Source organism: Vanessa tameamea, chromosome 26 (assembly GCF_037043105.1).
Source record: "Vanessa tameamea isolate UH-Manoa-2023 chromosome 26, ilVanTame1 primary haplotype, whole genome shotgun sequence".
In the NCBI taxonomy this organism is placed as follows: domain Eukaryota; kingdom Metazoa; phylum Arthropoda; class Insecta; order Lepidoptera; family Nymphalidae; genus Vanessa; species Vanessa tameamea.
Window position 1 is genome coordinate 191,821 of NC_087334.1, and position 17,256 is coordinate 209,076.

Here is a 17,256-nt window from a genome sequence, read left to right on the forward strand (position 1 = left end):
AAAATAAAATAATGCATGTCGTAAAAAAAACGTAAATTCAAATAATCGAAGACACAACAAAGTTGGTACCGTCGGATGTCTGCGGATATGTGATTATATAAAAAAAGCGAAATAGATAACAAATTAAATGATGAGGTAATTCATTTGAAAAATAATTGATATTCTATTGATGACTGCAATGAGTATCCGCCATTTTTCAAAAGATTAATGTGTCGGATAAAATCCTGCCACATGTTTATCTACCAATCCGCATTTAAGCCGCGTGGTATGAGCTCTAAAATCTTTGACCTGCAGTAGGACATTTACGGGTTGTAACTGGTTTTTTTTTAATTAAATCAGAAGACTATTTGCATTAAAGTCTAAGATATATTTTGTTTCCTTTAGATTTTATGTTATCTGTACTGAAAACCCAACGCATTAACATAAGGTTTAATCAGGGAACCGAAGTCTCACATCTAAACCGAAGTATATTTCAATTCACCGACGGAGACTGCGGCTGGTCGCCGAGTTACCACATCACTGTTCACCCTCGACCTCGGCGTTGGATTTGCACCTCAAGTTTTAAATTCGACCTTGCAAGATCGAGTTTCTGTATTGATGTTGCGTAATTAGCGAACAGTTCTCGCCATTTGTCTTATGATCTAACGTTCGCCATCGTGATCATTTATTAATATTGACTGCGTACCTTTTGCAAAAATTTACTATAAAACTCACTCAGACGGAACTATTTTGTATGTAATAAAAAATATAGTCGTCGCATTTACACGTACGTAAACCGATTGAGTGGGAAGAGGATGGAATGTTACCGAAACTTAAAACTGTTAATTTTTTCTTAGCGAATCAAATCTATTGGTCCAATAATTATGCATTACATTAACGTTTTAAATGTGGTGTGGGACTTGTTTTATACTTCAAATACTTTCAAACCGCAAAGGTTACGTCACAATCAGTTCAGTAGTTTCCTTGAAAGAAGTCGTTTAGGAATATGTCCATTATAACTGTTAATTGGACGATTTTTTGTTGAATTGCCGAATAGGTATTGTAGGTATATGAGAAATAGTCGCGTGAAATTGCTTTGGGAGACTTTTTTTTATTAATGTAGACACTAATCATATGTTAATTTGATGATCTTGTTTATCTGCTTGCAATACGCAGAAACCAATTACGGTTTGATACTTTTAAGTCGAAACAATAAACACTTTCGAATCGATTGACAAAGTAAAATTAAATGTAAAATTGCCATCGGAATGTTGTTCTACCGAGAAAAACTGGCGAGAGACTCAGTACCTATGTACATTGATATATCAACTAAATATATATAATTAAATCTATATATCTTGCACGAAAATCAATAAACATAAACTCGTTTCTTATCATCTATATAATCCTTAATAGTAGGTATATGTTGTCTATTAAAGTTTTTATATATAAGCTTAAAGTGCAGGTTGGGAAATTTAAAAGTCCTCCAATTTAAATCCTTGTCCAAAGAAGGATGTATCGATTTTAGAGAGACAGACTATGTATATCTATACTCTTCTGTGCTAAAGTATAAAGATCAGAGGGTTTGTTTGTTCGAACGCTATAATCTCAGCATTAGTTAATCCGATTAGATGCTATTATTGAGCTAGGTAGCCCATTTATTGAAAAATATATTGAGTGCACTTGGTGGTAGGGTTTTGTCGTCAAATATTCTAACGATAAAAAGCAATACTTAGTACTTAGTTGAACTACAGGCACAAGGGACATAATATCATAGTTCCCAAGGTTGACAGTGCATTAAAAAATTCTTACGACATCAATTTGTATGGGCGATACTATGTGTATGAGTGATGGCCATTTACCAACAGGTAGCCCATTTGCCTAGTCTTTGGAAAAAACTGTATAACTACGACCCAAGGAGCCGAGGAGTTCGATAAAGTAATACATAGTATATTCTAAAATCTATTTGTCTGGATTCCTTCTCGTCCAGGATAAACCTCCCTGAGCAGCTTTGTGTGAAGTTCATTCTAACTCATATCATTCGTTTGCTGTTGAAAAACATGACCACGTTGCAACGGCAATGGCATTGTGACTTGTAAATTATTACACATCTCGGTATTGCCATCGCCATAGCTCAGTTCAATGTCGTCATTAATTAAACACACACAACACTGTTATACATACACACATATACACAATCGGAGGCGAATTATCAAGCTAGGAAAAATAGATATAATAGTAGACAGATAATAGATAGACGAAGGTTACCTACTATATATCGTAGGCTTATAGTGATAAAATAAAATTCATAATATACTTTATTAATAACTTTACATAATATTCGTGAAGAACCTCGGTAAGACTCTCGTAAGTGATGTTTTACACGAATGTAAAAGTTTCGCCATGGTGATAAAATACACTTAGATTTATTCTACCTAAAAATCTTATTAACTTCATTTTTATTGTTATTTATTAATGTCTTTTTATTTTTTTAACATGAAATTTAAATTTATTGTTTGGCAAATTTGTAACGCGCATTAAAATACGCAGCCTGTATTTAGTCTGCCACTAAACAAACATCAACTTGTTATTAAAAATAATCTCGTTAGTAACTAAACTGTTTTGTGTCACAATATAATAATATGACACAATATTGCATGGATGGGACGTTTGCTGGATCTGGTGTAGATTAACTTATTGTATAAAATTTATAACTAGACTTTTTGAATGTTTTATTTCTTGTCGGTTCTCGGTAGAACCATATTTCGAATCAATGGTATGGCTTTTCGAATCAAAGTAGTTATTTGTAAAAGTATATTTGTGTTGATAATTTACCAATACAGCAGTGCGATCCTGTAAGAAATCACTTTCTGCCTCACTCTTGAAATATTGACAACCGATTTAATGTGATACGTCATTTTGATACTTATCTTCCATACGTTTTACAATTATTATCGTATATCACATTCTGATATTTCAAGCTCGTATTCTGCGGTGAGTTTCGAGTTTCTTGTTACAGAATGGTCTAACAATACACAAATTTATTATTTTCAAAATAATTTTACGAATACTGACCGTAGAAGCAGTAGATTGATCAGGATACAAACCAAAATAGGACAATTTATAATCTAGTGTTAACGTACTTAGTTATTTTAAATTGTCATTAAAACAATACAAGCGTCTCTCTTACCCGTCCATCTCTCTCTCTTTGCCATAAAATAATGTATAGCAGTGATTCGATTATTATTAATTATTCTCAATAATATATAAATTTTGGTTAGTAAAATGTACTTGATTTTAATTGTATATGTTTCGACCATAGACACTGAGATTGTAATGTATACCACTTCTTATACCGTCACCGTCCGCCGTTGTACCACAACGAGGTACCCACAGGAGTTACGATGTTTTCTACCTTATACCAATAACTACATTATCAGTCTTCGCACCGGAACAACGGGGCAAATATACTTATTTGCATCTCAATACTTCGCGAGTATTTATTTATTCGCTATCAAATACATTTTGTTATCTGGTATCCACTATGAAAAAAATGGAGTTTAGTTTAATTTGACAGCTGCGGTTTCTTTAGAAACCGAAACAACACGCTTTCCTTTAAAAAAAAGTTAATTCATTTGATTAAATACGAAATCCAACCAATCACAACAAAGGCTATCACATAAGACAGATCTTATCACACACATACTAATCCCATTGTTAGATGGACTCAATTGAGATATGTTGTAGATTTACATATATATATGTATATAACATTACGTTGGCAGAGCATTAAAATCATACTATTTGATTGAATCACAAACACTAAAATTGTTTAATCGCCCTCAGATTAACGACAAGCATATCTTCAAAGATCACTCCTAATAACTCCAATTAGTCAATAATCAAGAAATCGTTTACAGTTGTTATTTTTTGTGCTACACAAGTTGCGTCCCGCCATTTCACCCGTGTTATATTTGGATTATCAATTCGATTTGTGTTATATTGTTTAATATTATTATTGTTTCGCTCGTTATAGTCGAGGTGTGAAGTTAACCTTCCTCAGTAGGCGGACTAACTTAGTCCAATGTTATTATTGAGAACGATCTAGACTTCCTGAAATTAATTAATTATAATATAAAAATATAGATCATAACGTTGAAAATAATGTGTTTTCAGTTTAAATTTCAACTTATATACATTCGTAAATTGCTGCTTGAATTTTTAATGTAGGTTTCCTTATCACCAGCGTTCCGGTTAAGTACAACAATTGCACCTGATAGACGCAGTTAAAGCTGTTTCGAAGGCGTGCAAATAAGTTGGAAACTTGTTTTTGTGGCGGTTAAGAACAAGCGACTTCAGACCGATTCCTGTGTGTCGACGACACGCGCGTCTCTGTAGCTTGACAGTCCATATTTATTAGATCTACGCGTAATGGTTGCAGCGAGGCGATTTATAAAAATATTAGAAATAGACGGTCGATTTTCTATCGTGAATCAAAATATTATTTACTCAAAATTTTTTTTATAAGCATTCTTCATGATACAGGATTAAATTGAATGAGAACCTCCGGTCGAAATTTAGATTCTACGATAGTGAGCAAGAATCTCAGTAGCTATTATTTTATTTTTTAATTAAATCAGATCCATCGATGCATATTTGAACGTGGTGGTACTAGATTTGTCACGCAGTTTCATCCGCGTAAAATTATAATCATACACGTTTCAAACACGTGATGAATGGGTACCCTTATACGTGTAATTCAATAATAACTCGACAACATTGACACCTACCGGACCCCGGTTTATCCTTGACAAACACCACCAGAGTAAACCAAATTTTGTAAGTGTTATGCAAACTAAAATATACCTTATATATAAGAACTTACACACACTTGCATAATTTTAAAGGGGCATATCATATTTAGATTCTACCGCGAAGAACCGACAAGAAACTCAGAAGTTACTTTTTAATCAATTAATATTACATAAGCGTGTTATTTAAATATATTATATTTATATATCTTGCCTGAAATGCAACAAATACGAACTCCAATCTTTATGTAATCTAGTATCGAGTAACATGTCTAGTCTTAAATTTTTTAATGTATTTTCAATATAAGATTTAAATTTAAACAGCAACTGAGAAGGTTTTATGTGAGTAGACGGAAACTTCATGCCTTTAGCTTTATATATTCGGCGTTCGTTTACAATGTGTGAAGGAATCAGAAAGAAAAGATTTCAAACGTCTTTCGTATCGGAAAAGATCGATTGGGCAAGCGGTGGCGCTGAACGATGTAATTGACTATACACTTCTAATGAATGATACGGTTTTAATATATATATATTATTTCTTAAACTGATTCTTTTGAACGGTTATTTTGTTCATTTTAACATGGAGATAATTCACAATTTAGAACCTGTGGCGTCAAATTCATTCAGAGTATCTGTGAGCGACGGTAACTTAACATCAGGTAGTCTGTTTACTCATTTGTCTTAATAAAACTAATAGAAAATAATAAATAAAACTATAATAATAGGCAATTAAAGGGATGTTGTTATTCCCTTTTTATACACAAAAGATCAAACATACGGTAACAGAACTACGAGGAAAAAGATAATCTATACCTACATTGTATACCTACAGTTGAAAGTTGGTACGAAAACGTTAATTCGCAGTGTTCTCTGTATACGTAGGTAGGTACTCGTCACAAGAGACTATGCGGGGATGTGTTGTCACAAAATCCATGATAAAGGTCACATTCGAGAGCTGGCTGTACACACGCGTTCCTCAAATGGCAAGCGCTTCGCATTGTCTAAGCCTTTTGTTTAAAGGTCGCCGGTGCTCGTATCCGCGCCGCTCCGTTCCGTTCGTCGAGGTTGCGGAGTAGCTCCACCGAGACAGGTGACTAATCACCTGCATTCAGACGTTCACGTGCCTTCGCCCTCGTTATCGCTAAACGAAAATCTAAATATTATCAGAGACGGTCGTTTCACACCGCATGTGGCCTTTTGCTTTTGCACTCCGTCACGCCGAATCGAGCCGTCGGCGTAACGACGTTCGAAAATTATGCAGTATTTGTTATCGAAACGTCGATGCCTGTTAATTTACCGACTGAGAAATCTAGCTTTTTAAATTAGACCCGTATTTACACAGCGTAAACACTAAGTGTGAACAAGCTTTAAATTATGTATCCTCGAATGTGCCTAGCGATAATTCGAAGTTTGAAGTCGAACGCACCTGCATACTGACGTCACCGTAAATAAAACATTCGTTCGAGTCGTTTACAGATAATAAATACGGGTGTCACTCCACCTCTACTTTCCAACCGGCTAATTAATATACGATAGATAATCACACGTCATCGTAATCTCGCGCATACTCAAGGCTTCGAATGAGTCTAATGAGATGCGCCGTCTCCTCGGCGATTGAGCAAGCGAGGAAGCTTCATCGCAACTTAATCAATAAAGTACTCTGTGTTCGACAGGGAGGAGGGCGAGGAGAAACCGAAGGCGGCGGAGAGCCAGGACGACGGGTACGAGACGAGCAACAGTGGCGAGGCGGCGCGCCGCAAGCCCTCGAGCGCGGAGGGCTCGCCCGCGCCGCCCCCCGCGCGCTCCCCTCCCGCCGAGCCCGCCTACGAGCCGCTGCTGCAGCGCCCCTTCCCCTCGCCGTATCGACACTTCGAGCCGCCGCCCGCACCTCCGCCTCCCGCGCCGCCCCCTGCGCCCGCGCACGAGCCTGAACCCTACCAGCACTTCCCTTTTCCCAAGTACCCGCAGGACCCCTACGCCTTCAAGCGTGAGCCCGACGCACCCTACGACATGAGTCAGCACCACCACCACCAGTCGCTGCAGCATCAGCAGCACCACAACCAGTACGCACCGCCTAAACGCGACGACGACCTCTACAATGGGGTCAAGCGCGAATGCGACGACCCCTATTCCTTCGTCGAGGAGGAGGCGATGTGCGCAATGCTCGGCCAGCAACACCACATGCCGCCACACATGCAGCACCATGACCAGCATCAGCATCCGCACATGCAGATGCATCCGCAGCAGATGATGCTAAATCAACCCAAGAAAAGAGGGCGAAAGAAAAAAATTAAAGACGAAAATGGGTAAGTTTAGTCGTTTTTAACGCTTTCATTTGAAATAAGATCAGGATACCGGCGAGCAATCGAAACAGTAGTGTTTCGTGTTCCGTTACGATTCTCCAAATGTAAGATTGAATATCGTGTGCTCGGTCTCGGTAAGCGGCTAGCGGCTAGCTCGGGAAGTGTGCGGCGCGTGATCTCTGCTATCCAGCGACACGATGTAGGCGGCAGGCGTGCGCCGACGGCGGCCGGTGACCCCGCGACGGAATTAGTCCCGCGACCCACATCCACCACCGCCCGACGCACGACGACTAACCCCTAACGACGAACTGTTCCCTAAATCTATAAAAACAAATGTTCGCGTGGCACGTTCACATCTCGAGCTGCGGAATTATATATTCGACAGGATGTATAGCTAAACGGAGATAGTCTTAAAATAGTCTCCAAAAACTCGTTTGCGGTAGTATAACCAAATGCGAAACCAGTCGATTGTGTCATCTATATGCGCGTCCAGGAACTATAAATAATTTGATTAGTTTTAAGTGCCCCTACGCGTTCGTTCCGAATGCCGGCGTGCGAGTCGACGTTTACTAGAGTTTGATGAATCGGCAAACAGTTTCGTTTCCATGAGTTCGTGACGTGAGTCACTCGGCTCGGCAAAGATCCTTGACTGCCCACCATTGACACTTATAGAGCCAAGGCGATGTGTAAGATTAACTGCAGGGCGACTGACTAGTTCGTGTCGTTCATCTGTGATATACGGCCCGCCCAGTCGAATACTAAAATACGAAAACACTAAAATATCTACGCTCTTTACATACAAATACATACATAGTAATACATGTACTCAAGTAGGAACTGTACAAAAGTTATACCCGAGTTGTTAGTTACTAGAAATGATTGATGATAATTGGTCTCCATTTCCTGCAAGTGTTATTCTGGAGTAACAAAGAATCGGAAAGTACATCGTAACCTGATAATTATTGTATCTGTCGTTCTTTAAATTACAAAACACCTTATAATTGAGGCACGCTTGAGGTATTACGCACTATGTCAAATTAATTACCAGTATAGTTAATTTATTTCCATTACATACTACACAGCGAGTGGAAAGACATTTTTTAATTGTAAACAGACAAAAAAATAATAATTTAATTGCTTGATACGATAAAGTTTACGGACGTTGGGTAGGGAATGTAAACCGATTAGTTATCTGATAGATCGCGTTGTTAACGAGCATAACTCGAATCGTCATAGTTGTTTAATGTGAGTTAAAGACAATGGCAGCAGTATCGTACAGTTGGGATGATATCAGTAACGCAATCGAAGCGATCTTGGGTAAGGCGCCGCAGTCACGTAGCGGTCGGAGCGATGGCGTGCGAGCCGCGCCGCGCGTGACGTCGCCGCGTCAGCTTCGAAAACATCGGAGCCGTTGAGAATCGATTTCATGTCTTTGAACCGCCTTTCAAAACCACTACTGTGCGCCTAATCGAAACTCTTAGCTCTGTATACCCTTGAAACTTCGAATTGAAAATAAAATTGCTCTTCGACGGCGAACAGAAAACCATAGCGGGGACTTTGAGTTTGAGTTTCGAAAGATTACTGAAGCGGTTATTATTATTAAATAATCTGAAAGTGGAAACTGCGTCCACTTTAGAGTGTTAAAGTAACGGCACATTACGTAGGTATGTTTGCCGAGTCTGATCTGCGCATAAATGTAAATGCAGCCTCTCGTTGCGAGCTTTGATGACCTCATCCGCTGAAGGAAGGTAAAACGAATGGGACGCGACCGATTTCCGCGACTGGTTCGAACATTTTGAAGGTCGTTTCCAATTTCCAGTAACTTTTAATTGCTAAACATTTAAGTTTCGATAAATCTGACACAATGATAAAATTAAGGGTAGTGAAAGGAGTCGACCGAGCCGCGCTTAAAAGGAAGGCCACTCTCGAATGACCCACCGACGAGAACGGGTCGGCGAGGATTTGCTACCGCAGTCACTCACTGCTCCCAATAACCGCGAAACGACTGCCGTCGCTCGTATCGCTCCGATCCGTAATGTTAACTTAAACTTTGATTCAGTTTTTTCATCTCATCAACCGCAACCTCATTTCCAACGTCGTCTTGTGACAGCCTTCGTAATGATTGCAATTTATTGCATCGTTAGTGTCTATTAATGACAATACGAAATTTTCAATAAACGCGAGCCGCTGCACGCTCCTCGAGCAAATAAAGGTGATCTTAATGATCAAGCAGCGTCACGATCTCGCTGGATCTTGGGCTTAGGTGGCGTTTGATAAATGCACTTATAATTGCCACTGACGTCGTTTACTCTGCACTATGTATAAACGAGTATAGATGTATGTTATAATTTTGGATTTGGGGAGAAAGTCGCGCAGGTCCACAGCGTACCGACATGAACGCGTGAACAATGCCAGTAGGATGCGCGCGCAGCCCGCGCAGTGTTTACGTCGCAAGTATTTCGGTACCGGAACCGAAGCCCGCGCTATCGCTAGCCAAAAATCCGAGCGAAATAATCAGATCAAGGTGGAATCGTCCAAACCGAACGTTTATAATGCTTTCTACATTATAATCGTTTTAGCCTCAATTATGTAGTGTTCCGCTATGCCACCTCGAAAAAAAAACACCGAAAACTTCATTGAAACACATGAAAAGCGCTAACGACTGCGTCTCCGCAGTGACGAGGCGCTTTAATCGTGTCTCGTTTTATTCGGACGTTAAAATTATTCACTTCACTTGTTGTATTAATATGTGTATTTTATGTAATTGCTTTAAAACCTGCTTTAATAAATATTATCTGAACGTAACGCGTCGCCGACTCGATTTATGACATCGGATCGGAAACCTCGTGTGATTAAACTTTCTGATGTTTGTCTGCACACCGCGTATTCAGTTTTTTCATATCGTGGTAATTAGGTTTTTTGCTACCGATATTTAATAGTAGCTTAAATATACTTGGCGGACAATTAGCATGCAAATGGCTCCCGAGCCACCGACACAAATATGATTTCGAGGTCTTGGAGCAAAAAATTATCACATTTTGGAATCTGTTGAAAATGAATTCCTCGATACCTACTACGTTTAATATTATTTCGTTATATTACGCTCTTAATGACACGATCCTCGCAAATTATATGTAAATACTTCGATTGTTACTTCGTTATTTTAATACGAAACCGTTTCATTCGGCTAAATGCTTATAATATATCATATTCGGCTTTATTATGTTATGAGTTTTGGTACGTCAAAAATGTAATAACTTGTCAAAACAACACATAATACCGTGTTAGACTAATTTATGGCAGCTCGCGTCGCGGCGGAACGTGCACGTGTAATAAAATAACAACAGAGACGCGTCGAACTTTTAAATCATTATTCAAAAGCTGGCATTCGATAACTGTTAATATGGACCGTGAAATAAAAACTATTATTCAATAACATTACAAAAAATGTTATTATCAAAGTTGTTTATGTGTAAACAATGGTGCATGCAATATGTAGAAAAAATGTTTTCGCAGCCAGTGATAATATAAAGAGGTTACATGTGTTTTAATTAAGTTAATTTTACTTGTTTCGCCGAATTCATAACCGTATTGGTTAATCAAGACTTCATTCCGCTTGATAAATGAATTCCCATCATTTGTATGCGAGTGAATTCGTAAAAATTTATATCAGGGTACAGAAACGATAGAAGCCGCGACGATAAATAAGAGTAAATTTTAAATTAAAAGTTAAGCTCTTGCGTAGAATATCTTAGGCAGAATATCTCGTGGGACTGGTGGTCGAAAGCCGGGCCCGAACTACACGTCGTAGGTACCGAGACATTTACGACGGCCAATTTGTAGCAAAAACCATTGTGAGAGATACAGTACCTAATAGAATTATGGCCGGCGCTCACCGAGGCACAGTCAGACAGTTTTTTTTAAATATAGCTTTCGTTCCGGTCGCGCTGAACCATTAAGTGTTCAGAAATCGTTGAAAAGTGATGACAAACAAAATCTAGTTTGAAATCTAAACTGAATTTGCACGTTGCGCAAAGACGGTCGGTAATCTAACGAAGCCGGAATCGATTCTGAGAATCTGCGGTATAAAGTCTTTGTTAAATTTTATAAATAAATATTCTTAAAAAATTCGCAAATCTTATAAAAGATTAAAATATCTCATGCCTCTGTTAATGAGCTGTAATTAATTTCATTGTTAATCCAAAATGTTTTTTTTCTACGTAAATCGTAGTTGACTTTGAATTGATGTGCTACTGAGAACCACGAGCTCTGAGGTTGATTGTTTTCAAACAAATTAGAACTTTATGCATATAATGGAATATCAGAAAAACTTTTGTAGCAGTCTTAATATTTATTTTTCACATAATGTGCAAAAGTTAGTTTGCTTGTTAATCCCTCTTCGATCTACCAACGGGCCACATTGACAGATGACAGTTTTTAGCCGAAACAATGTAGTCCTCGATAAAGGGGAAAGGACTTAAAACAAATCTTTATAACAAGTATCGACGTATACCAAATGCTTGTATCAGAATCAATTTTGTAACATTTGAATTTCGAAATATGAAGTGAACAATTATTTTGTCGAAGTTAGTTCTTTAAAACTTGACATGTTATACTAGATTCGAACTTCGGGTGACACTCGAACTATTCGTTATAATATCTTTCGTTTGGCGTTGACATTATTTGTTTGGATACACGATAAGAATAAATAGTCTTATAGAATAATGTCACCGTTACCATCGCCGTTTGTGTCTCAATCCAAAGTTTTATAATGTGTATAATGTTACATCGCGATAGATCCTATATGCCTACCTATATTTTATAAATACTAGATGAAAACTCAGCTTCGCTCCGGTGAAATAAATAAAACTAAACAAATATTGGTTAACTTTACTTTTCTGAACGCATCCGTAAACGTCAAACATGGCCGCCCGTTGAACTGTCACGTCATTAAACATCGAAATAACTCGATTATATGTCGTTGACTAAAAAATTATTATTTTTTAACGATCTATAATTATAGATAGGTTTCGCTCGGGTCTATCGCAGACCTGCATGAAATTACTAATATAGAAGAAGATATAACAATCTGAGACCAACTTGTCAAATGTCAATTTGTTAACACAGATATACTCCGTATTCCCTCACTCTCATAATTCTATGTAACAGCCTCCATTCATTCCTAACAATATTAAAAATTCGAAAGCATGTTTGTTTAATTGTCCTCTTCGTCGATAATAATATCTGTCCAAGACTGCCTCGTTGACCAGTAACCTATAAGACTGTAGATTCAGAGGTCCTGGGTCTAATCTAAAAGTTATTGGGTTTTTCGATCAGAAATTCTCAGTAGCAGCGTGCCAAAGCATATAAAACCGTTGGTCCTGCGCCTGAGTTAGTAAAAACGTACCGTTCGTATCGAATTATGAGAGTTGAGTAGTGGAGTGCACCAGTTAGCACAGATAATTGTTCGCACAGCGCCTCCTGCACAAACTGCCTATTCACTATTGTACTGTAATCATATCAATATCGGTCATCGTAAGATATTCCAACATTTCCATTGATGTTCCGAAATCTTTCTGTGAATTAAAACGTATCGTGATATTTTCCAGCATGGAGATCAAAGTCGAGGGCGTGCTGGACGGCGGGCTGGCCGTGCGGCCCGTCAAGGAGCGCAAGAAGCACGACCGGTTCAACGGCATGAGCGAAGAGGAGGTGTCGCGCCGCACGCTGCCCGACCACCTCGCTGAGAACCTCGACATCATCATTGTGAGTACGATCGCACAACGACTATAGCGTCCTCCCCTACACGCGCACATACACACGAACACACTGATCGCAATATAATATTTTACGTTTTGCTACTGACATAGGTGTAACTCACTAGATTAAACTACGGTTTAATATTACTACTATATTACTGCAGAAATAATACGCTTGCTTATCCAATTTCATATAGTTTAAGACCTAAGACGTATTTGGCAGAATTTACAAAACTAGCCGAGGTCACTGAACTCCAAATTACAATTTTTCCTGATAATATTTCAGTCTAGTGCTTCTAACTAATGGTACACTAACATGACTACGAAAAAATATACCGTTAATTATTTTAATACTGTGCCGTACACTGGCTGCGATAGTCCAGTACATATAACACGTATATCTTAACTTGAGATCGTAAGTTCTAAACCGGAGAAAACACAATTACGTTCTCGTGTGCTCAATTTGTGTTGTACTTGGCAGTCGAGGAAAACATTGCGAGGAAAAGTGCTCGTGTGAGACGAGTCCTATCACACTCTATATGTACCGACGTAGAGTCGAATGATAAGCTCCAAAACTCTCTGAACAGGACAGCGGCGCGTGCGGGTTTCCTCGCGATGTTTTCCTTGACTACCAAACGTGAGACGAATAAATACACAATAGGCACTTGTCCGGATTTGAACTGTGACCTTCGGTTAACATCCACGTTTTTCATTTTGCAGTGACATGTCGTTTCTAAGCATATGTATATGTTATAATAGTATGTACCGATTATATGATGAGGTGATGTCGTATAGTTGAGGAAGTAGAGGGGAGCTCAAAGTACATCACTAAAAGCAGCGTCACATCGGTGGCCTCGAACAAACCTCGGCGTTATCATTGCGAGTGCGATCACGCTTTCCTGCCGTACTAATTAGTCCCGCTGCTTGTCTTGTTTCATAAATACTTTATGGAACATGCTTTTGATAAATTTGTATTAATTTTACTTGAAGACTAATAATGATGTACACGATATAATAAAGTTATCCGAGTCCCTTACTTGGCGGTGGAGCTTTTTGCCAGAACGTCCGGGTTGGCACCACACACTCATCATATATCCGACCGCCAAACAGTAATACTCAGTACTTCAGTGTTTTCATTTGCATATTTTTTAAACTGAAATCTATCATGTCGTCAATCTTATACGTGGCCTGTTATCGTCAGGTGGCCTGTTTGGTAGTCTAGGTAGACTATTTTATCTATTACAAATTAAAAAAGAAGATATTAAAAGGCAGGTAAGACTAACTTCAATATCACATTAATTAAAACTCGTTACACACAAAGCGAAGATTTTAAAATCAACACACGCAGGTCCTGCAGTGCCACGTGCTTACTGACGTACATAAATTAGTTAAATTCAGTATCAGGAAAAACACTGAACACTTTTCCGCACAATGACTGCAAAAACGGCCACTCCCCCCCCGGCCCCACGAGCTCGGTACTAACCCCTCGCGCGGCCCGCAGATCGGCATCAACCCGGGCCTGTTCGCGGCCTACAAGGGGCACCACTACGCGGGCCCCGGGAACCACTTCTGGAAGTGCCTCTACCTGTCCGGCCTCACGCGCGAGCAGATGAGTGCGGACGAGGACTACAAGGTGAGCTGGTCGCACATGCCTTTGTTGTTTATGTCTTTTAAATATAATTGTAATACTTTATAGTTGATGTATCCGAATGTCTCATTGTATAGTTTTATGCTTTAACTGTGTGCGTATGTCCGTGAGAGAGAACATTAGAGAGCCGTACTGGAGACATCATTGATAACTACATCAGAAAAGAGATGGGCTCATATAACATTCGTTCTATGAGTGTTTACTTAATTTCAGCGAAAAATAATCCACTTTTCGTGCTTGTATGACTTTAATTCAGTTTACTGAACGAGCTACATCTCTAGCCTTAAGTAGTCGCTGCAGAAGACCCTCCTCTGCCCGACCAAATGCATTTTCTTTTCACTTTAATTTTATCATCAGTAATATCAAATGTTTCATGATCATTTCGTGACGCTTCCGCGCACTCGAGATGCCCAGAGAGAAGCTCTTAGTATCCCAGTAAATGTATGATACGTTTCAAGACGAAGCCGAACTCAGCCCATCGCTAGACGATACACAATATTTAGACAAATCGCTGAATTCAATGCAGTTAAGATTGTACGATATTTTTCATTTTTCCAATATTCGCGACGCGTTGTTTATATTGACTCGACTGATATATTGCGCGGGCTAGTCTCGATTCGCAGTCTGACGATAACTGGTTACCGGATAATTGTTTTAGTACATTTCGAAGTTATTTTTTTAATAATTTATGATGATCATGACGGAAATAGACCATCGAGCTCGGTGCGAAAAAGATGCAATGGAGAATAACACTCATTGAACATCTGATATCGTTCTGTTGGATGAGATTTTTATTTATAACTGGTGACTTCGAAATGTATATTTTTTATTTTGATTACATAATCCGTTAATAAATTCTAGTTAATTTGAGGATTAACTCGTGGAGTGTATTGATTGGGTCATAAATGTTCCTACAATTTGAGCTTGATGTTGATTTATGTTCGGAATGGAATTCAAAATTTACAGAAACCGATAATTTTTTAAGATGTCCTATAATTGTTTGTTTTTCTTCTTTTTCTTATTTGTAAACATCTCGCATGCTCAAAGACTGGTCGTGTTTCCGTACAATGATCTTAATTCCTTATCTTCATAATAAAACACTTTTTACCGTACCCAAAAGGTTAGTAATTAAATACGAGTGGCAGGGAAGGCGACGACTTATGCTCTCGGAAACGAGAAGGGTAACACCTCAGCTAGGTCAATACACCCAGATTTGAGAATCGTGACAAATACAAATATTAGCTCAGTAAAATCAGTAATTTTTCTTTTGGGAAATGACAGTATCACGTCGTTACTATATTTTTTAATAAAACGGTGAAAGGTGAAAGTATATTCGAGCTGCTCCAATCGAATGAGGATTAAAGATAAACAAGTCTTTTATAAATAAATATTATATTTTTATAATCTATTCCACTTCATTAATTGATCGACATATGACAATTTGGTCGACATTTAAAACGAAGTTCTCTCGCGAATCATATCTTATCAGACTCGACCAATAACATCGCGTCAATTCGACTCAAATGTTGATTATTTGCCTTGATGCCTCTTGTAGTTGGAAATTGATCTCATATGCCTTCTTGAATTATGTTATCTTCAGCAAGAGTCGTTAAGAAAATCAGTACTTACTATTTTTCTCAAATGATGATGATGCCATGCTGTGTGGAAATCCACTAATAAACACTACTTTTTTATTGACTGTATTCTGTGATAAACTTTGATATATTAATGTTTGATTAATAGGCAAATTCATAAAATAATTAAGATTATTATGATGTTTTTATGAAGTTTATCGAAACGTAACAGAAGGTACGCGGTATCCTTTCACGAAATATTTTGCTGAAAAACTATGCCATAAGTTTCATATGATATCCGGCAGATGCTTGGAACACAGAGGAATAGTGCATAAGTTCAATATGTCCCGCACCCAATCATAAATGCCTCTGACAATGATGATCTCTATAGTCACCGTATACTGTTGACAGATTTGTTTCTGTAAACCAACGAGATGTGCTCCACGAGTTATTTAACTTTTTCAATTAGATGTTAAATAATGTTTTATAAATGCTTCTGTTCCAGTTGCTGAACTTCGGTATAGGTTTCACGAACATGGTGTCGCGACCCACCAAGGGCTCGGCGGACCTCACGCGGAGAGAGATCAAGGAGGGTTCCGCCATTTTATTGGAGAAGCTCCAGACCTTCCGGCCGAAGGTGGCCGTTTTTAACGGGAAACTCATATACGAAGTCTTCTCGGGGAAAAAAGATTTTTGTTTTGGCAAACAACCCGACACCATCGCCGGGACTAACACGGTGAGGCTATTTTTTAAGTTTCCAAACACCAATCCCGACCGCGCAGGCAAAATACGGGGTCAGTCCCATAATAATAATAATAATTTGTAAGCACAGTTGTAATAATTCAGGAGCTACTGATATTCCTAGTGGCGAATAGGCGTGCCTCCAATCGAGGTCCACCGCCACCGCCACCGCCACCGCCACCGCCACCGCCACCGCCGCAGTCCTGTACCCGACCCTGTGTCCGCAGTACATGTGGGTGATGCCGTCGTCGTCGGCGCGCTGCGCGCAGCTGCCCCGCGCGGCCGACAAGGTCCCGTTCTACGCGGCGCTCAAGAAGTTCCGCGACTACCTCAACGGGCTCGTGGCGCACGTGGACGAGGCCGAGCTCGTGTTCCCCGACAACACGTCGCGCCGCCCGCACGAGGAGATGGAGATCCGCAGGTACGGCAGCCCCGCTGCGC

The 17,256-nt window shown here is 39.1% G+C and overlaps 1 protein-coding gene across 8 annotated transcripts in view; it reads left to right on the top strand.

Moving 5' to 3' along the window:
• The window catches only part of LOC113404855 (trithorax group protein osa), a 40,258-nt gene that overhangs the window by 12,943 nt on the left and 10,059 nt on the right, over positions 1-17,256 (top strand). For all 8 annotated transcript variants that reach the window (XM_064219211.1, XM_064219208.1, XM_064219210.1 and 5 more), the window contains exons 2-6: positions 6,464-7,096; positions 12,703-12,859; positions 14,354-14,485; positions 16,580-16,810; positions 17,043-17,236. In XM_064219211.1, the coding sequence (XP_064075281.1) occupies positions 6,464-7,096; positions 12,703-12,859; positions 14,354-14,485; positions 16,580-16,810; positions 17,043-17,236 (1,347 nt within the window). The remainder of the gene's footprint in view (positions 1-6,463; positions 7,097-12,702; positions 12,860-14,353; positions 14,486-16,579; positions 16,811-17,042; positions 17,237-17,256) is intronic.